This window comes from Entelurus aequoreus, linkage group LG07 (genome assembly GCF_033978785.1).
Source record: "Entelurus aequoreus isolate RoL-2023_Sb linkage group LG07, RoL_Eaeq_v1.1, whole genome shotgun sequence".
Taxonomy (NCBI): Eukaryota; Metazoa; Chordata; class Actinopteri; order Syngnathiformes; family Syngnathidae; genus Entelurus; species Entelurus aequoreus.
Window position 1 is genome coordinate 56,257,031 of NC_084737.1, and position 20,760 is coordinate 56,277,790.

Below are 20,760 nucleotides of genomic sequence, written 5' to 3' on the forward strand. Positions count from 1 at the left end.
CGAATCCCGTCCCGACCAGAAATGCTCCGTGTGACATCGCAAGAAATGGCGTCACGTACCTCAGTCATTAGGCGCAGATAGCGAAAGCAGGAAAAAAATGGACGGGAAAAAGCGCTCCAATGTGTAATAAAGTTCAAAACAAAAGGTATAATCCAATGAATAACTTTACTGAGAGATTTGAGCAAACACATGAAGAACACTTTTACGACCAACCGGAAACATAGCAACCAGGCTAGCAACGCACCTCCTTTACGGCAGCTGTCGCAACGTTCTTAAAGCAACCGCAGCACATACATATATGACATCTCCCTTTTTTAACTTTTGTTTTTCTTTCCTTGTAAACAAAACAAAATCACACTGTATATGTGTTGTCTGTCTAATTATAAATAATGCAGACGAGGCGTGTTGGCTGAGTTCTTGACGTTTACTTTCACAGCGTGCTCATTCTTAGCTGCCGGGTGACGATATGCAACACTTTTCGGGGCTACCGCGCATGCTCGCCACTCCCGTTGCATGCTGGGTAGTGTAGTTGTTATATTCCCTAGCTCATAACATCTTTCCCCCTATAAAGAAATAATGTTAACTCAATAAAGTGTATTTCTTTTTGTAGCTTTAACTTTTCATTTTTTAGCATTGTAACCACATTTGCAAATAACTTCTCTCTTCATAGAATTTTCTTTTAATAAAGAAATAAAGTGCAAAAATGTCAAAGCATCATAACAAACAGTTATGTCAAATAGCAGCAGAAGTGCACTTTTTGGAGAGCTGTATTATTTTCAGTTTTGTGCCCAAGGGACTGATTTTATTTAACACTATATTATTATTTATACACCTATAGTGATCACAGAGACAGCTTGTTTTTGTGTTACTGTATATAATTGTTTTTCTGAAAAATCCCACTTAATATACTTTGGGTAACAACAGTCAATATTTATTTATTTTATTTTATTTTTTTGGGGGGGTAACAGTCAATATTTATTTATTTATTAGATTAAATTGTTTTCTTATATAATAAAAGTGAGCTTTTGTTAAACCAAATATTGTGTGTTTTTTTCCATATACAACAACCTATCTGGACTCGATAAGAGAATCGATAAGGAATCGGTTCGATAAGAGGATTCGATAATAGGCTCGAACTCGATAATTTCTTATCAAACATCATCCCTACATATCCATAATTGATACTCCTCCAACAAAATGAAAGTCTGCCTTCCTATCATTTGGTCCTCAGACGCCACAGAACAAGAAACACGATTTGTATTTTTTGGACCCCAACGACCGCGTTATATGAAACTTTAAACTGTACTGTGGTTCTAACTTAAGACACAGTTGAAGTTGAGGCACGTAAATAAGACCGCCAACCAAACGGCGTCAGAAAGCGATATAGAGACTGTAAATCATAATCATGCAAAATGTTGTGTTTTAAATGTAGAAAAAAAAGTCATAATGACCCCTTTAAAGGGGAACTGCACTTTTTGGGGAATTTTGTCTATCGTTCATAATCATTATGAGAGACATGATGATGGATGTTATTATTATTGTTTATTGCATTCTAAATATTAAATAAATGCAACCAAAAGTCTGCTTACAATAGAGCCTATAAAGCCCTTAAAAAACATCCCAAGTGTCCGCCCTGAGATCGGTAGGTTGGAGTTGAAATCCCAGCAGAGTCATACCAAAGACTATAAAAATGGGACCCGTTTCCCTCCCTGCTTGGCACTCAGCATCAAGGGTTGGAGTTGGGGGTTAAATCACCAAAATGATTCCCGGGCGCGGCGCCGCTGCTGCCCACTGCTCCCCAAGGGGATGGGTCAAATGCAGAGGACAAATTTCACCACATCTAGTGTGTGTGTGACAATCATTGGTACTTTAATCTTTAATACCTCCATTGAGGTTGTATATAAAATTTTACGTATTTTGATCATTTTAAGCATACACTGCGCATTCATTTAAAAACAGCATTTGATGTATAGTATATGTTAGACAGCTAATGTCATATGCATGAGTCTGAAAAATAAACAAAATGTTTTTAAAAAAAATTAAAGAACGTAAATACCTCGTGAATCGAGGTTCAAATGGAGTTAATTTTGATTTTAAATTGTTTCGAGGAAAACTTTAGCGTTGATGCACATGTGTGCGCATGCTCTGTATGGGGTAGCCCTTTTTTAAAAAACAGCTCATTTCTACAGAACTCCGGCCCTGCCTTTGAAGGGGTCACAGCATGATTTTTTCCACCTTTAAAACACTTTATTGTGGTCTAAATAACATGGAATGGTGGTTCTTAGGTGAAAAATGTGCATTGATTTTGTTTTACAGACCTATTTCTAAGCCATTTTTTCAACCTTTTAAAACGGTTCAATTTGAGAGGCAGAGTTGTTAGATGCAAATGAACCTCTTCACACAATGCTCTGTCACGCTCAGTTAGCATTAGCCCTCGCTTGGCTTTTTGTTGTTTTCTAGCTCTATTTTGTTTTTGTTGTGCACTATGAACATCGGTGACCAGCACAAGCCCTCTGTTTTGAGTGACTTTCACCACAACACAACATCCCAGATGAGATAGCGAGACCAGCGGCTCACCGTTTTTTGTTGTTGGCAACAGGGAAGGAGGTGGACAAAAGCGAGAAATGAAGCCACACTGACGTACAGGTCTGGAGCTATACACTGACTAAGGTTAAATTTCTAACAAGTCTGTAACTTTCTAATGTTAGATCCTGGACGTATCAATGTGTATTTTGACAATAAAAAAGCTTTGCTATTGCAAATAACTCTGCTGCTCTGCTGCTTCGAGTTGCAAACAACAGAGGCTAAAGGCTAGGGATGGGCGATACCACACTTTTAGGATTCGATACGATACCGATACTTTTTCTTGAATTTTCATCGATACCGATACCGATACCAATAATTTCTTATTGGCAATTTTTTGTCAGTCAAAAATATTATTACTATTGTTATTATTTAAGACAAATCACAAGACAAATACAGACCATTTATACTACATTTATTATGGTCAATATATAATAAAAGTAAAATTAAAATAAATAACATAAATATGAAAAATAAATTAAATCTTATATATAATAATAACTATATATTATATATAATAATAATTAAATATTAGGGCTTTCCAATTAACAGTCAAATCCGAATTGCAAGAAGCTGCAGTTATTTTTTAAAGTTTGTGATATAATTAGCAATTAATGAAATATGAAATAGGCTAATGTTTTCAAAATGTAAGAAATCATGTTACAGATTAAAACCAAAATCACATTCAATCATATATTCAAGATTTTCTTGGGAAAAAATAAAACTGTAATGCAAAGATGAAGAATCTCCAAATTGTATCTCTTTCTTATCTTGTTTTAAATACTCAAGCAATTTTCAACTAACAGTAAATTCCCCTGTGTGGAAATTATTTGAATTTAGGATAATCATTTAAACAAAAATATTCAGTAAACATTTCTAAAACAAAACAAAACAATGCCTGTTTTAAGTCAACAATTGGACAACACTGGATATGCCTGGCTGCATCGCTGTCGGCTGGCTGTGTGTGTGTTGCACGTTGACGACGCTCATTCGCTGTCTCCTGTCACGTGACTGGGCCAGCTCTATACTCTGCCAGGTACAGGGGTGTCCCAGCACATAGTAAGTTAAGTAAGTCATCAAAAACATCTGAAAGTGATGCTTGCACCCCCCACACGCCGTTTTTTGGTTTATATCGATACTTTTTTCAGAAAAGTGATGCCAAATGAGTAGCGTGTGAGTATTGATATATCGATACCACAGGATCGATACGCACATCCCTACTAAAGGCTATCAGCTGTGCTACATGCGACATTGCGAACGTTATAACGGACTATATAACTTACTCGTCTATTGCCAAACACAAAAGGCACTGATCCAAATTCAAACTAGTTTTTAGCAAAATCATTATTTTGTCGCAGGATGGTGACGCAGTTGTCTTACATTATAAGGCTAAGATAGCTACACAACTAAATGAGCTAACGTGGTTAAAGTATATTTAACACATTTCTAACCTACTGTTGTTATGACTCACCATTTCATTGTCTCCCCCAATTGCCATAAATAATAGTCACAGAGCCCGCCATCTTTGTACTGGCGCAGGTTTCCGAAGCAGGACTCTTTAAAGTGTTTTGCACACACAAAGGACTTCTTCTGAGTGGAAGGTGCATTTTCATGAATCATAAAATATAAAAGTAAGGCATTTTCTTACTTCGAATGAGGTTGAAAGTTTGTGTAGGGACGTCTGCTGGTTAAAACAAACCACAGAGCATTTTCGGTCTTCTGTCGTACATCGGGCATTGTGACATTTGGACTACAAAAGCTCCAACATTAAATAAAATGGGGGACTCACGCAAACACTTTTGGGTGAGCCTTTACCATATATATAGAGATTTCCGCAGATGTCACAGGTCTGAAAAACGTCACAGGACGGACAAATTCCAAACGGACTGTTTGGAAAAAATAGGAAGGCCAGATTGTTTTATAAATAGCTCTGCAATTCCTCCACGGTTTGATTTTTACATTTTCAGGATTTATGCAGATCCCAAATACACCTAGGCAGGTATCATCTGGTTTGAAAAGTTAATTTTGCATAATAGGGCCCCTTTAAAGTACCAGTAGAGTGGAAAAACTAGTTGATTTTACGTATGCTTATTTGTGTTTCATTGTATCCACTAAACCATATACAATTGTATTTACAATTCGCAAAGTATGTGAAAACACTGTTTAAACATCACAAAATGCCACAAATTCAGTCAGCCATTTTAAATATTCCACTCCATACCTTCGGCAATTTTCGGAGAGTGACATCGCGGTAGTAACACTTCTGCACTCTGACCATGTTATCAGATCAGTCACACTGAAAATACATAATTTTGTATGCACTGGAAATCGTAAATAAATAGCTAACAACTGAGTTAACAGATTGAGTATCCCCTGTTGCGCTCATTATACCCTCTCTAAAAACATCTAAAAAGCGGCAAAAATACTTTATTTTCATGTCATGATCTGAAAATTCACCAAATTGCGTGATATTGTTATTACAAGTGCCAACGCAAACAGACTATTTTAGTGGCGCATTGATAGCAGTGAGAAAATGATAGCTTACGCTGCTGTTGTTGACACACTATAAGCCGGCAGGAGCTTCTATTTTGTCTCACCCTATTTGGTAGCCACATTTCCAGAGAGCAAAGTACCGGCGGCCGAAATTCTCTCTTTACGATTATTATTATTTTGTATTTTCCTGAGAATCTGCTGTTTTTAAGGACCTACTGCAAAAAAGCTAGTCAAAGATCCACTAAATGACAGCACTCTAGTGTTTTAGGAATCTTCTGCGACAATGTTTGTCTCTTCCAAGTTTTTTGATCTGAACTCGCAGGATAGTCTGGTGACATTTCCAGGCAGGGTTTGGCCGGCGGGCCACTAGTTGAATATCCCTGGTTTAAGGTAAGCACAATCTTTCAACAGTTTGTTTTTCCCAGTCATAACTTCTAGAATCCATGTTGTTTGGAATGACATAAATGAGAAGTCATGGTTGTACTAAAGACGAATACATTTACTTGCAGAGGTACACAAGAACAAGATTATCTTACCTTCACTGGCATGCCGATCCCTGAAGGTGGTCTTGGAGTTGAATCTAAACTTGTCCATGTTATGTAGAGAAGAGGCTCTACGAATCCGACATACTCTCTCTCTGGATGCAGTTTGAGTGTTGCCTGGGATGGATGAATCAGCAACAGCCATGTCCTCCTGGTTCTTCTTTTGGGTCTGGACAACAGCCTGATCTGAAGATAATTTGTCCCAAGGAACTTTTGGTGATGAGTGATCCAAAGGGCCGGACAGAGGTGTGGAAAGTTGACTTTGAGCGATTAGGGAGCGAGTGTCATTGGCGTACGAGAGACTGCATCTCTTGTGAGTGTTTGGGAGTTGGTAGTCACGTGTTGCCGCTGAGCTATTGCTGTGCCGTGGGGAGTCCACCATCACTGCATTGGGATCTTCTTGGGGAAGGGATTGCTTGCCAATCCCCAAAAGCGTTAAAACCGGGAAACGGAAATGGAAGAATCTCCCTTTTCCTGAAGGAGAAGCAGAGAGCATCATGGCACATTAAACGTTACTATTTAGCCTGCAATGACCTTTGCCTCCATCCCAATAACTTCTACATTACTGCAGTTGGCACTGTCAGCCATTTTTCCCCTCTTGTTAATGCTTGTGCATCTCCGTTGTTCCATGTGATCATTTTTAATGGTCTATGCTTTCCACAGAGTTGAACTATGATACCTCTGCTATCTTGAGTCGTCGAAGGAATTAATTTTCTGAGATATGAACTGTGATTAAATGGCAATCAGCTCGGCATGGATGAAAACAATAATCTCTGGAAGTCTGGACAAAATATGTGTCAGGTGGAACAATAAAAATTAAACAAAGTGCACCTTTGGCAACATTTAGCTACTTTCATTCAAATATCCTTGAATATAAATAGGCTTGCTTGTAAACAGAATAATATTTACAAAAACTTTTTACGCCTGGAAGCCAAATCCTAGCAAATGAATATAACTAACTTTGTAAATTTGCTTGGGCAAACCACGTACATTATGTCCAAAATGTGTTCTACTGCAATACTTGCAACCAATGTGTGAGTGGCCTAGTGGTTAGAGTGTCCGCCCTGAGATCGGTAGGTTGTGAGTTCAAACCCCGGCCGAGTCATACCAAAGACTATAAAAATGGGACCCATTACCTCCCTGCTTGCCACTCAGCATCAAGGGTTGGAATTGGGGGTTAAATCACCAAAAATGATTCCCGGGCACGGACACCGCTGCTGCTCACTGCTCCCCTCACCTCCCAGGGGGTGATCAAGGGTGATGGGTCAAATGCAGAGAATAATTTCGCCACACCTAGTGTGTGTGTGACAATCATTGGCACTTTAACTTTAATACTGAGGTACAAACCTGTACACTACAAAAAATGTCCAGGCAAAATGGAAATGTTGACGGTTAGTAAATGTGACTTGTTCATTCGGCAGATTAATTGACTTATTTTAAGTAATATACAAATGAAATTAGCGTAACTTTTAGCAATCTGACCCTGCAGAAGCAAAAAATGGAGGTGCTGCAAAATACAGTGCAGTAGGTGTCCTAGCATGATGATACAGACAAACAATGTATCAAAAAAATCTTGATTTAAAATGGCATACGAGTTTTTGGATGGTGAAAAAGGGGTCAAGTAAAAGCAGATTTCTGATAAAAAAATGATTACCATAATGTCTCATTTTATGCTTTTTCAGTGCAGGAAGGCAGCTGCTTTCAAAGTAAAAATAAATATGAGAAAAAACATGACACCACCTTCCCATTGGTGGAAAAAAGCTTGTCATCAATTAATCAAAGCATGAACAGCAGTTTTGTTGCAGGTGAAAAGGGGACGAGGTGGGCCAACAGTGGCATTAACTGGCCAATTGCTTCATTCTGGATGATCCTGTGAGGCGGTAAAAACATGTACACATTAGTTGTTGTGTACAAATATAGTACATTACTTTTTGAAATTATAAATATAGTATTTATATTCACATTCTAACGTATAAGAAGGATATTTTATATATGTATATATATATATACATATATAACTTATAAGTAGGATATTTTATATATGTATATATATATACATATATAGTATATATAGACATATATAAAATATCCTTCTTATACGTTAGAATGTGACTATAAATACTATATTTATAATCAGTATTTTTATACATACATACATACATATATATATATATATATATATATATATATATATATATATATATATATATATATATATATATATATATATATATATATATATATATATATATTTATATATATATATATATATGTATATTTATATATATATATATATATATATATATATATATATATATATATATATATATATATATATATATATATATATATATATATATATTATATGTATGTATGTATATATATATATATATATATATATATATATATATATATATATATATATATATATATACATACATAATTACATACATACATATATATACATACATACATACATACATACATACATACATATATATATATATATATATATATATATATATATATATATATATATATATATATATATATATATATATATATATATATATATATATATATATATATATATACAGGACTGTCTCAGAAAATTAGAATATTGTGATAAAGTTCTTTATTTTCTGTAATGCAATTAAAAAAACAAAAATGTCATACATTCTGGATTCATTACACATCAACTGAAATATTGCAAGCATTTTATTATTTTAATATTGCTGATTATGGCATACAGCTTAAGAAAACTCAAAAATCGTATCTCAAAAAATTAGAATATTTCCTCAGACCAAGTAAAAAAAAAGATTTATAACAGCAAAACAAAATCAAACATTTGAAAATGTCAATTAATGCACTCAGTACTTGTTTGGGAATCCTTTTGCACGGATTACTGCATCAATGCGGCGTGGCATGGAGGCAATCAGCCTGTGGCAATGCTGAGGTGTTATGGATGCCCAGGAAGCTTCAATAGCGGCCTTTAGCTCATTTGCATTATGATTATTGGGTCTGGTGTCTTTCAGCTTCTTCTTCACAATACCCCACAAATTCTCTATGGGGTTCAGGTCAGGGGAGTTGGCAGGCCAATCGAGGACAGTCATGCCATGGTCAGTACACCAGTTACTGGTGATTTTGGCACTGTGGGCAGGTGCCAGATTGATATCCAAATGAAATACAAAACTTGCTTTCGTCTGAAAACAGGACTCTGGACCACTCTGCAACTGTCCAGTGCTTCTTTTCAATAGCCCAAGTGAGACACTTCTAGTACTGAGTGCATTAATTGACATTTTCAAATGTTTGATTTTGTTTTGCTGTTATAAATCTTTTTTTTTACTTGGTTTGAGGAAATATTCTATTTTTTTTAGATACGATTTTTGAGTTTTCTTAAGCTGTATGCCATAATCAGCAATATTAAAATAATAAAAGGCTTGCAATATTTCAGTTGATGTGTAATGAATCCAGAATGTATGACATTTTTGTTTTTTTAATTGCATTACAGAAAATAAAGAACTTTATCACAATATTCAAATTTTCTGAGACAGTCCTATATATATATATATATATATATATATATATATATATATATATATATATATATATATATATATATATATATATATCGGGCGCCTTAACCCGGCGTTCGGTTCATCCCGCAGCGCAAGTTCTGCTTACCAAAAGTGGCCCATATATATAAAAAGCGTGCCGTCACACATGCAAAGCAGACAGTTTTAGATTAAAATATAAAGTAAATACAAAAATATGTAAAAACGCTAAAACTACCCTGGACTCCAAAAGAGCCACTTTGATAATGTTCACCTTTATGTTAAATAAACATTAAAAAAATCGATCTAACATTGTAAAGGCATGCTAAAGATTTAAAGGGTCTTTTTCTACATTGAAAACACTTCTTTGTGGTCTACATAACATGTAATGGTGGTTCTTTGGTCAAAATGTTGCAGAGATTATATTTTACAGACTATCTTTAAACTGCTTTCTGACCGTCTCGTCAGGATGCGTCGTTTTGTGGACAGTCTTAATTACCTGCCTCTACTTCAACTCTGTCAGCCATGTAGTTTTTAGCGCTCCTGTATCCAGAGTCCTGACAGATATAAGTTAGAACTATACATTAGTTTGTATTAGAAATGGAAACAGCAGAGGATGCATGTGCATGTACGAGCCAGTCTGCCACTCAACAAGACAGAATAAAAGAAGGAATATATTGACTACAACGTCAGACTACAATTGCGGACTGACACAACACTCTTCGGATAAATCTCTACCATATATGGAGATATACGCTGACGTCATCAATTGGAAAACCATCACAAATTGGAAAACCATCACAAATTGGGTAAATTCCAAACGGCTCCATGGTTGGATTTAAAATTTGTTGTAACTTATGCAGATTCGAAATGCACGAAAACAGGTTCTAATAGATAAGAAAAGTTGGTCCCCTTTAAATACACTAAGAAAAAGTCTGCATCTCAGCTTGGTGTATTTGTATTATGTGTGATAGCTCCTTATCTGATAACATTTCATAATCTTTTTATTTCTTTGTGTGGCCTTAACCTTCCCTTAAAATGTTCTTATGTGGGACATGCTTATAGTTTTTGAAAATAAATGATGGGCAATAAAAAAAAACACAAGCTGCAAATGGCCAGAGTGGGGACACCCCCGATTTAAGAAAAGCAAAGTGTAACAGAAAGTTCCCAGTAACAAAAAGGAACTTTTTGAGCCAAAACTAACCTAGATTTCAGATATTTCATCTTGCTTAGAGTTACACTTTTTATAGTGTAGGAGGTAAAACTGAAAATAGATTGAATCTTTGAGGGCCAGCAGGGAGCTTCTGACTGCTTGATCTCCCTAAGAAAGTAATGCTATATTTTTAAACACAATTCTTATAGATGTATACATATAGACCAACAGAAAACTTAACTCGGGCATTCATACAAGTAAATGTTGTATGCTCTATAAACAGACTGTATAGAATCCAAATTAGTTTGACACGTATCGTTCCCGATGGTTTAGTAGGTAAGTAACCCAGTTCAAACTTTCACTCTGTGGTATCTTTGGGCAAACCACTTAACCCACTTTGGCCCCAGTGGCGCCGACACTGTTATACTGTAAATGTGATCAATATTTTTGATTCAGTGAGTGGGAAGTGATCCCACGCTGGCTACATAAAAGTCAATGATGCTTGTAAACTGATGGGCCAACACTTTTCAGTGCAATCCACACATTGACACAAAACATGCAGTGAGGTCCTGCCTTAGATATAGTTTAGGTATCTCAGGGTCTGCAGTGGGAGTGGTGCCGACACATCGATTCTTCGATGCATCGCTATGTGACAGTGACGATCAATATCGATTACCAAATATTCAAAAATCAATATTGTTTCAATATAGCGAAATCACATGATCAGAACCACAGAAACCAGAAGTTGTCCGTAATGAAAAAAGCCACCTGAATTTTTTTAAGGGCAAAATTAATGATAATGATGACAAGGAGGTGGTTGATTAATGATCGCTTTATTGCAAAACTGGCAACTGTCGGCCATAACCAAGCCAAAGCAAAAAAAACTTTTTTCCTCCACACTCAACTTCCCTCTTTCACTTGCGCTAACACTCTCACGGACGCTACACGTAACTGACAGTTTGCTACATTGTTATACCCGAGTGAAAAATTATAATGATTTTACCAAAAATAAGTTATTCGTAAAGGATTTTGTTTGGTAAGTGTTGATGTATTCTTTCTATTTGTTTCTTTCTAGTACCACATTATTTGAAAACATCAGATAATTGTTGGTCTTATTTCAAATGGCACTTAATGTATTACACGTTATGTAATAAAAGCAGCCTTTTGTCGTGGGAAATAAGTTGGTTCTTTCTATCAGATGTTTATTTTATGGATGCTGACAAATATACTTTGTTCAAAAGAAATCTTGTATGGGGAAAAAAATGCATATATAATCCATTTTAATAATCGAATTGTAAGGTGGCCAAGATCTGTGTCTAAAACACCCCCTACAGTGATGCGGTCGTGCCACCAGACCATCACGCTAAGTGATCCAGAAGGCAAAACTCTTGAGTTTCTTTTTGCGTTCCTACCCTTTCCATTGAAACAAGCTTTCAGTAGCGACCAAAAGAACAATATTACGAATGCCCGTCCATCATCCATTTTCTACCGCTTGTCCCATTCGGGGTCGCAGGGGGTGCTGGAGCCTATCTCAGCTGCATTCCGGCGGAAGGCGGGGTACACCCTGGACAAGTCGCCACCTCATCGCAGAGCCAACACATTACCATTAATTGATTAACGTGGACCCCGACTTAAACAAGTTGAAAAACTTATTCGGGTGTTACCATTTAGTGGTCAATTGTACAGAATATGTACTGTACTGTGCAATCTACTAATAAAAGTCTCAATCAATCAAATACAGATAGACGGACAACATTCACACTCACATTCACACACTAGGGCCAATTTAGTGTTGCCAATCAACCTATCCCCAGGCGCATGTCTTTGGAGGTGGGAGGAAGCCGGAGTACCCGAAGGGAACCCACGCAGTCACGGGGAGAACATGCAAACTCCACACAGAAAGATCCAGAGCGCATGATCGAACCCAGGACCTTCGTATTGTGAGGCAGACGCACTAACCCCTCTTCCACCGTGCTGCCCTATTTTACGAATGCAACCGGCCAAAATATTTTTTTTTTCCCACTGAGTGTTGGACTCACCCGAAGAGAGAGGATGCGGAGCTTTGTCAGAATAGCTGCTTTTTCACATCGAAAGGAGCTAGTGGCTTAGTCTTTTCCCTTTACTTCTAATGCCTCTAATGTCCTTGACTCTTGGTGAGATGTTCCAGGCATGCCAAACCTGGAGGAGACCCAAAGGTAGACCTAAATCATGCTGGAGGGATTATGTTTCATAACCCCTTTCATAACAGATGGGGAAATGGAAGAAATAGCCGGAAACTGGGAAATTAGGGAGTGCCACCTGAAAAAAATGGATGAAACCTTTACATACCGAAAATAAGATAACCTGTCTTTTTATGAGGGAAAATTTCCTAACGCTATACTGGAACCAGGCCTGAGCCGTTATTCGATAAGTCAATTAACCATCAATAAATAAAAATTAATTCGGTAAGTTTTCCAGTGTCGATAAATCGCCATGTGCATGCTTCAAGTGCATTCACGCTTGTTATCGGTTTCAGCAGATGCATGCGTTTTTGGCATATCAGAAAGAAAGAAGAGGTTGAATTATCTTGCCTTCATTAAGTGTGTTTAACTCTTTGTGCGGCGAGGCGTAGCCGCCGGCTTGCTAGCATCACACACACACAGTGCAACAACTTAGCCCGTGACCAACACATGTAGCAGCTAACATGGACAAAATTATCACAAAACCAAATTCCACTGCACCAGTGTGGGAATATTTCAGTTTAAATGTTTGGATCAAGATGAGACTATCAACAAAGAGGAGGTAGTTTGCCGAATGTGCTCGAATACGGCAAACCTGCACGCCCACTTGAAACACAACCACCCAACAGTCCACGCTCACTGAGGCATTCGATGTACAAAGTGAGGGCAAACAAAACAGTGCAAAATAGTGTGAGTTCATGGAAAGTGTGGTTAAATACATCGCCAAAAACATGCTGCCATTAAATACAGTTGAAAAGCTACCATTTCTAAAAGTGCTGCAAACGTTTAACAGACATTCGTCATGTTGTAATGTCTTGCTGTCGCTCCTTGCTTGGAATCTGACAAACTTAATTTTGTTTTGCATATGACCTGTTAATAAATATGCTTATAGCGTAGTGTTTATATTGTTACTCTGCACTTGTGTTTAAAAAGGTCCTTGCTTGATTGTCAGTTAAGTAATGTTCAACTCTCCCTATGCCTACATGTTCAATATTGAAGTGCGGCTTTGTTGTCAATACTTTATTTAACCATTTTGTTTATCGTTTTGGTTGAGTATATTTGAGGGCCCCCCACTCACTCCTTATCATGTTTTATTGCTTTTGGGTTTGATTTTTATTCAAGTGCAAAATGTTGTTATTGTTTGTTTTAGTTAACTTGGAGATTTAAAAGTTTGAAAATTAATATATGGGAAATACCGGTTTATTGCATTTGAAAGGATATACATGCATTATTATTATGTATTATCATTACATCAGTGGTTAATTGGTCTCAAAAAATAATGGCAAAATCGTTTATCGGCAATAACATAACGTATAGTAAAATTTGGTATCGGCCCAGGTCTAAGTGGAACATGACCTTGTCATACTGAATTTTGAGATGATTTTGAGCCTACACGATATTGGACAAATTGTGATGCAAACTAATACATCGGCAGTTTTATCAAGATTTCATGCTTCTTGGTACTTTTAATCTCAGCATATTTTCTGCCTTACGTTGGTCTGCTTTGGTAGGAGAGGCATGGTCTATCTTCTCCAGCGAGTCACGACTGCCCTTCTCCAGAATGTAGTCAAAGTTGAGGATGAACATCATGACCACACCCTCCTCGTTCTTCATTGGGATGATATGTGTTATACAGAGGAACTTGGATCCTGAGCAAAAAAAAAAGGACATCATTTTTACACACCAATAAACTAAAGGGTACAGTGGATAGTTTTGGAAAATAATATAATATTTACAGAGAAATGCAAATCTTTTCTAAAACAGATTTAGTCATAAATTCATGAATGGCATTTGTTTACCTCAGTTGGATGTCCCAGAGTTTGTTGACCTCAGAGCCCAGGTAAGCAATTCAAGCCTCTAATGTTAAATTATATTTAACACTCTTGCTTTTGTGTCAACGTCACTTTTTAGCTGTGTTGATGCATATGGAATGATATTTCCCAAAGGGTCTTTTTTAGATGACAAATCTACTACTACTAAAATTACTACTACTACGGCTATTGTACGTCTTGTGCCAGCATTGCATTGAGGACACTAGGGTTACCACGTGTTCCAGCTCCCACAATCTTGGCAATTGCAGATTGACTTTGTTTTACATCACACTTACCTCAGTCCAATATTGTGGCTTACGTACAGAAAGACATACTGCTTCTGACATGCATATATGTACAGTATATTGAGTGGTATTATTTCTTAGAAAGGGTTAGTACATTGCTGAGTCAGGTATTGAGTATCATGAACCCACAATGTATTCTTCCTTTTCATTAAAAATACAGCCGCATAAAAGGCTCATTTTGTTAGCTTAGTTAAAAGCGATAAAAATATTAACTCTTTGGTTGTTCCTGCCACAGTCTATTAGTAAACAATAATACTAAAAGGGACTCACCAAACAGCACTGAACGGGGTTATTTAAAGGGTTTTAAGTCTGCTATATTCTTGATTCTCGGGGTATTTTGACCAATCATTTTAGGACACCCTGGAAACTTAATAGAACATCCATCCATTCGTCCATCCATCGTTATATCTAAGTCAAAGCTATGGGGGCAGCAGTCTCAGAAGTAGAAATTTTCATTTAAAAAAATACGAGACATTTGAGTAAAGGACACAGGTTCAAATGCTAAAAAGCTGCCATCATAGGCAGTGTAGTTGCATGCTATACTTTGAAAGAATCCCTGGAAAACCTCACAGCTCTTGATGGAAACTTCCGTGTCTGTAATATCTAAGATTAAGGCTAATGAATCAAGTTTATGGTGAGAAAAAAAACACTATTTTAGTGTTGTATTTTCTGAAAAATAATATGCCTTACTGGATCCTACCAGTTGTTGTAATCAATGTTAGTGAGATATAGACATCTCGAGAATTTCAAAGTAATAATCTTGATCATTAGAGGTCCCAATTGATTGCAGGACAATAGTCAATATCTCTATACAGTAGTCACGGGAAAAACTAAGATAGTCTCCAGAAGCCTCAAACTTGAATGAGGAAACATTCAGTTTTGCACCTGTGGGCTGTGAGGACAGCGTGATCGCATACGTGATCAATTGAAGACACCGGTTGTAATGATATTAATCATGATGACAGAAAATAAGAAAGAATAATTCAGTTGTCCATGAGATGATCTAATGCATCAGCTGGTTGTTTGAAAAATCCAACAAGCAGAAGCCATGTAAGCCTGTCAAAGTTATTGAAAACCTTAAAACCCTTTAACACAGAATCTGTCACAAGTGACAGGATTTTTAATGCATGCAATTTTCACACTGCCATATAATTAATGGTTTCTAAAACTATATAAACTGCAATTGCCAGCGATAAATGGGTGATTACAGTGATTACTATGACTACAACGGGAAGACAACTGTTTTATCTTTGTCGTCCCTAGTAGGGCAGGGCAGTAAACCAGTATTTAAGTTAATGCTGGTATATTTTTGAAAGAGATATATATTTGAGGCAATATCAGCTATATCGGTATCATTTGATGTGCCTTTTTGACGGCCGTTTGCTCTTCTCTGCCCTTGACGGGCGCAGCACAAGGCAATCCCTTTGGCTCAAGCCCGCTCCTTGCGTATACCTGCCAACTTTAGAAACTCAAATAGCCTAGTAGCCAGGGTCCAGGAGCCGCAGGCCCCGGCAGGTCCAGGACAAATTCCTAGTGGGGGTGGGAGGTTTTGCCTCGGGGGGCGAAGCAGTGACAGATGACGAAGCACGCCCCTCTTTCTCTGCTTCAACCTGCAGTCCCAGTGATAGTGCCGGTGAGTAAGTATCGTTAACTGTTGCCGGTTAATTTCCATATCTGCTCACTTGTAGCCTTTAGGCTAAAATAACGTTACCTCTTATGTCAACCAGGACTGCAGTAATGTTAGCTAGACTAACGTTACCTAAGCAGAGTCAGTGGCTAACGGTAACGTTAACGTTAGCCTTTTTGTATGTGTCTGATAACCTTTAACGGTATCTTGTAGCCTACACCACTACAGAGTTTGCCGGTCTGTCTAATAAACTAGTGCTTGCAAAATGTGAATTAAGATAATGTTAACGTTATCCTATTTCAGATGATGACATTCATGACCAGGGCAGTGTTTGCTCTGTAGCACAGAGCGTTAACCCATTTACCATGGCGAGGTATAACGCAGAGCGCAGCAAGATGAGTGAGGAGGAGAGTAACAACATTACTCGCAAGCTAACGAGAATGATGGTGAAAAATATGTAGGTTAATAATTGTATTTTGCTGACATGTAATGGAGCAAAAAGTAAACAACACCATTACTCTGAGATTTGTTTCAAATGTAAAGTGCTGTACAATACAAATGAATGCAGGATTTTCCCTGCATGTATTTTTCTTAGGTGGCCCACTTAAAGGGGCACTAACAGTCAATATTTATTTATCTTATTAACATTTTTTTGGGGGTAACAACAGTCAATATTTATTTATTTATTTTATTGTATTTTTTTCTTAAAAAATAAAAGTGAGCTTTTGTCAAACCAAGTATTGTGTTTTTTTCCCATATACAACAACCTATCTGGATTCGATAAGGAATCGGTTTGATAAGATGATTCGATAATGGCATCGAAATCGATAAATTCTTAACAAACATCATCCCTAATGAGCATTGTGTATTTTGTGGCTTTACGCTTTGTTTGCACTTTCTAATGCGTTTTTGCTTTCTCTGTGTCATCTTTTCGTGGTCGTTCTTTTCTGTTGTACTTTTTATTCTGCCTTCATTGTTCCAGTGTGCGTTTTGTTAATATACTTTGTAAAAATAATTTTCTGTCCCTGCTTTAAAGTCCAATATATCGACATGCCCGCCTTGTAACACCAAATCTTTCCTTTGAGGAGTAACATTGATACAAAGATGAAAACGTCACAATCCTGACAGCAGATAGTGGGAGATAATTCTTAACACAACTGACTGCCAGAACCAGTTGCTTACACTTCTCCAAGACATTAACACATATATGAAATACTCAGAAGGCACCCAACAAGTGGAGAATCATTGCGTACCTACAAACATTACAGAAGTCAGAATCCATCAGCTTTGCACTTGATTATTGATTATACCCACAAGAGACCATCCATGGCATTTATGGGGTTCCAAAAACACAAAATGATGGGGCTCTGCTCAGACCCATTGTCAGCAATGTTAACTCTGTGACATTAACAAAATTGCTAAGTATGTGGTCTACCTTATAGCACCTTTGGTCTGCAAAACACCATACCATGTCCAAAACTCCATGGACTTTGTAGAAAAAGTGAAAGACCTAAAACTGGACAAAAATTAAATTACGGTTCTTAGGGCCATATACTCTTTCTGTCTGTCAAGTTCATGACGTCACTAAGGGGTTGGCTCAAGGCCAAGTAAAAGTTTACTTTGATCATGCTCAGGTATTGCTGAGTGGAGGCGCAACAGTTTTTGACTGTGCCAGGCTAGTATTTGTTTGCTCCTGTTTATTTACCGTTTTATTACAAAGTGAGTTTTATTTTCGTGACTGTATGTTAATAAACATTTTTGTTAAACATGGACATAATTCTGGACATAGAATAGAATGGACTATATTGTCTATATATTTGCATATAACAAGATTAAGGACTCCAATTTAAGGTGCGGTAGTGGAAAAAAATATGGAACAAATAAAAAAAAATCACATAAGTAATAAAGATAAAAAATAAGAATTGAAATAAAAAGACTACTATCCAATAAAAACAATAAGCAATCCTGTACAGTATATAAAACAATATGCAAAAACTTCACATCTATTATTAGCTTATTATTAACGGATCGGCGAAGCGGCGGAGACATTTCTGCAATCAAGCTCTACATCGACAGCTACGAGTCCCACTGGAGAGCTACAGAGTCGCTTATTGGGGACAGAAGCCAGCAGCAGCAGCAGATCATCCCACCGGACCAGACCGCGCGTGCGTGCTGTGCCCTGCGTGGAGGAGGACACGGAGCAGCGTTGAACCAGTCCCCCAGCTGTGTGGTATGTTTGAGCCACGCGCCAACATAAAAAACAACGGCCATTGTTAAAATGTGTGCACACAAATATTGACAAATCCAATGCATTGGTGACTATTTGACTTGACTTGCGCGCGGGTTGACAAACTTTGACTTTTCCAAATGGAAAAGGAAGGAGCACAAACGTGCGCTGACAAACATAAACAGCCACAGGAGGACAATGTGGCTGAACGTAACAATGCTGGGCAAAGGGTTGAGGGGAAAAAAATGTGTGGTAAAAATGACACCCAAGACTCTAGGTCACAAAATCGAAAGTTTGCAGGGGGGAAGAAAATCAAAATTGCAAAGACTCTCAATGCTGAAAGAGGGGGTCATTGCCGTTTTAAATGACGAAACACGTTCACATGAGTTAAAGGAGGAGTTTAGCAGGTTTATGGATTTATATCATGAAACCAGAAAAGTGCACATAACTTTGTTGGCTCTGTTGCCAGATGATGAGTGTGCTAATAAACATGAGACATGGTACAAAGCAAAAATTTTGAATTTTGATGGTTTTATTGATAAGGTTGACTGGTTGATGTATTCTCAAAATTATGATTATGACAATGATGATGATGAGGTTGAAATCGAGGGTTCTGCTGTTGATGGTTTTGAAAATTAAAGTGTACAACCCCACGACAGCATTTCAAATGTTCAATCCAATGTCTTATCAAAGCTCAATAATTCCACAACCTCAAACAAAAGTAAAAGGTCTTCCACATCTTCTGCTCCCATAATAGCAGAGGCAGATAAGGCAGCACTTATTGCCTGTGCTATTGCTTTAAAACACATGCATGCATTGGAGAAACCAGCAGAGGCTATAAGGAGGAAAAAGGAGCAAAGGGAATTGGATGCTCAAATAGCAGCCCACAATGCTAAATTGTATGTCCTCCAAAAAGCCAGTGTTTCTGGCAGGAGCAAAAGGTCTGATGGAATGGAGTCCTATTATAGGCAAGGGACAAAACAGAGAAAAGTGCCTGCTCAGCCTGCACAACAACTTCAGCCATCTGTTAAAGCTGCTCCTTCAGAGCTTCACACAGCCAAGAATGCACCAAACAAGGTTAATTCACACCCTCAACCATTTCGCTCATCAACTTTGGATCCTGTGGAAAACCAATCAAGGCAACATTTACCTCAAGCAGTTCAATCATTTCAAGGCAATAACACAATACCAGGTGATGTCCACACTATATTACAAAGGCAAAATGAAATGATGGCACTCCTGGTTCAAGCACAAACTTCCCAATTGCTTCCACACAGACAAATTCCGTTTTTTGAAGGTGACCCATTGCAGTTTCAGGCTTTCATAAAAGCATTTGAGCGTCGTGTAGAGGCAAAAACCAATGATTGTGGTGACTGCTTATATTATCTGGAGCAGTTCGCCAAAGAACAGCTGAGAGATGTGCCTCCATATGCCTACAAACAGAGGCTATGCTACAGCAAAACACCTACTAAGGGAACACTTTGGAAATTCTTCAAAAATAACAGCAGCCTACCTGGACAAAATCATGGTTTGGCCAAACATCAAATCTGAGGATGTGAAAAATATCCAAGCTTATGCAGTCTACTTGCGAGAATGCTCCTATGCGATGGATGAGCTGCAGTACTTGGCTGAGCTCAATATGCCAGCTAGCATGAAGATGCTCATACAAAAGCTTCCTTAAAAACTAAGGGACCAGTGGAGAGGAAAAGCAGCTGACATTGCTCGTTTCACAGACATTGTGAAATCTATTGAACAGCAGGTCAGAATTGCTTCAGATCCTGTCTTTGGCAACATTCAGGACATTCCTCTGAATAAAACAATAACCAAACCCAAGCCTATACCTCAAAGCAAATCACAGTTTAGAAGAAATAGTTTCGCAACTCAGGTGGCAGTTGCCACTGAACCTAAACCGGATCCACACCTGAGTAAGTTTGTGAACAGAGGCATCTCCTCCTCCGAGACAAACTGTACTTCCTGTCTTTATTGTAAAAGTGGACATGCATTGGAGCACTGTTTGATACTGGGAAAGAAGACACAAAGGGAAAAGCTTGACTTTTTAACAGTTTTGGTTGCCTGTGCACAGGGCACTTGAGCAAGAGTTGTGACAGGCGCATCACTTGCTCTTACTGCAACAAGACCCATCCTGATGTTCTACATATTGACAGGAGGGATCTGGAAAGTGAAGAAAATAGCCAACAGCCAAAAATAAAAGCAGAGAGTTGCACTATAGCATTGACTTGTGGCCA

The 20,760-nt window shown here is 37.6% G+C and overlaps 1 protein-coding gene across 4 annotated transcripts in view; it reads right to left on the reverse strand.

Moving 5' to 3' along the window:
* Positions 1–20,760, reverse strand: part of kcnh7 (potassium channel, voltage gated eag related subfamily H, member 7) — a 122,102-nt gene that overhangs the window by 59,065 nt on the left and 42,277 nt on the right. For all 4 annotated transcript variants that reach the window (XM_062054031.1, XM_062054030.1, XM_062054029.1 and 1 more), the window contains exons 3-4: positions 14,038–14,193; positions 5,613–6,092 (exon numbers count right to left, since the gene is read on the reverse strand). In XM_062054031.1, coding sequence (XP_061910015.1) covers positions 5,613–6,092; positions 14,038–14,193 — 636 coding nt within the window. The remainder of the gene's footprint in view (positions 1–5,612; positions 6,093–14,037; positions 14,194–20,760) is intronic.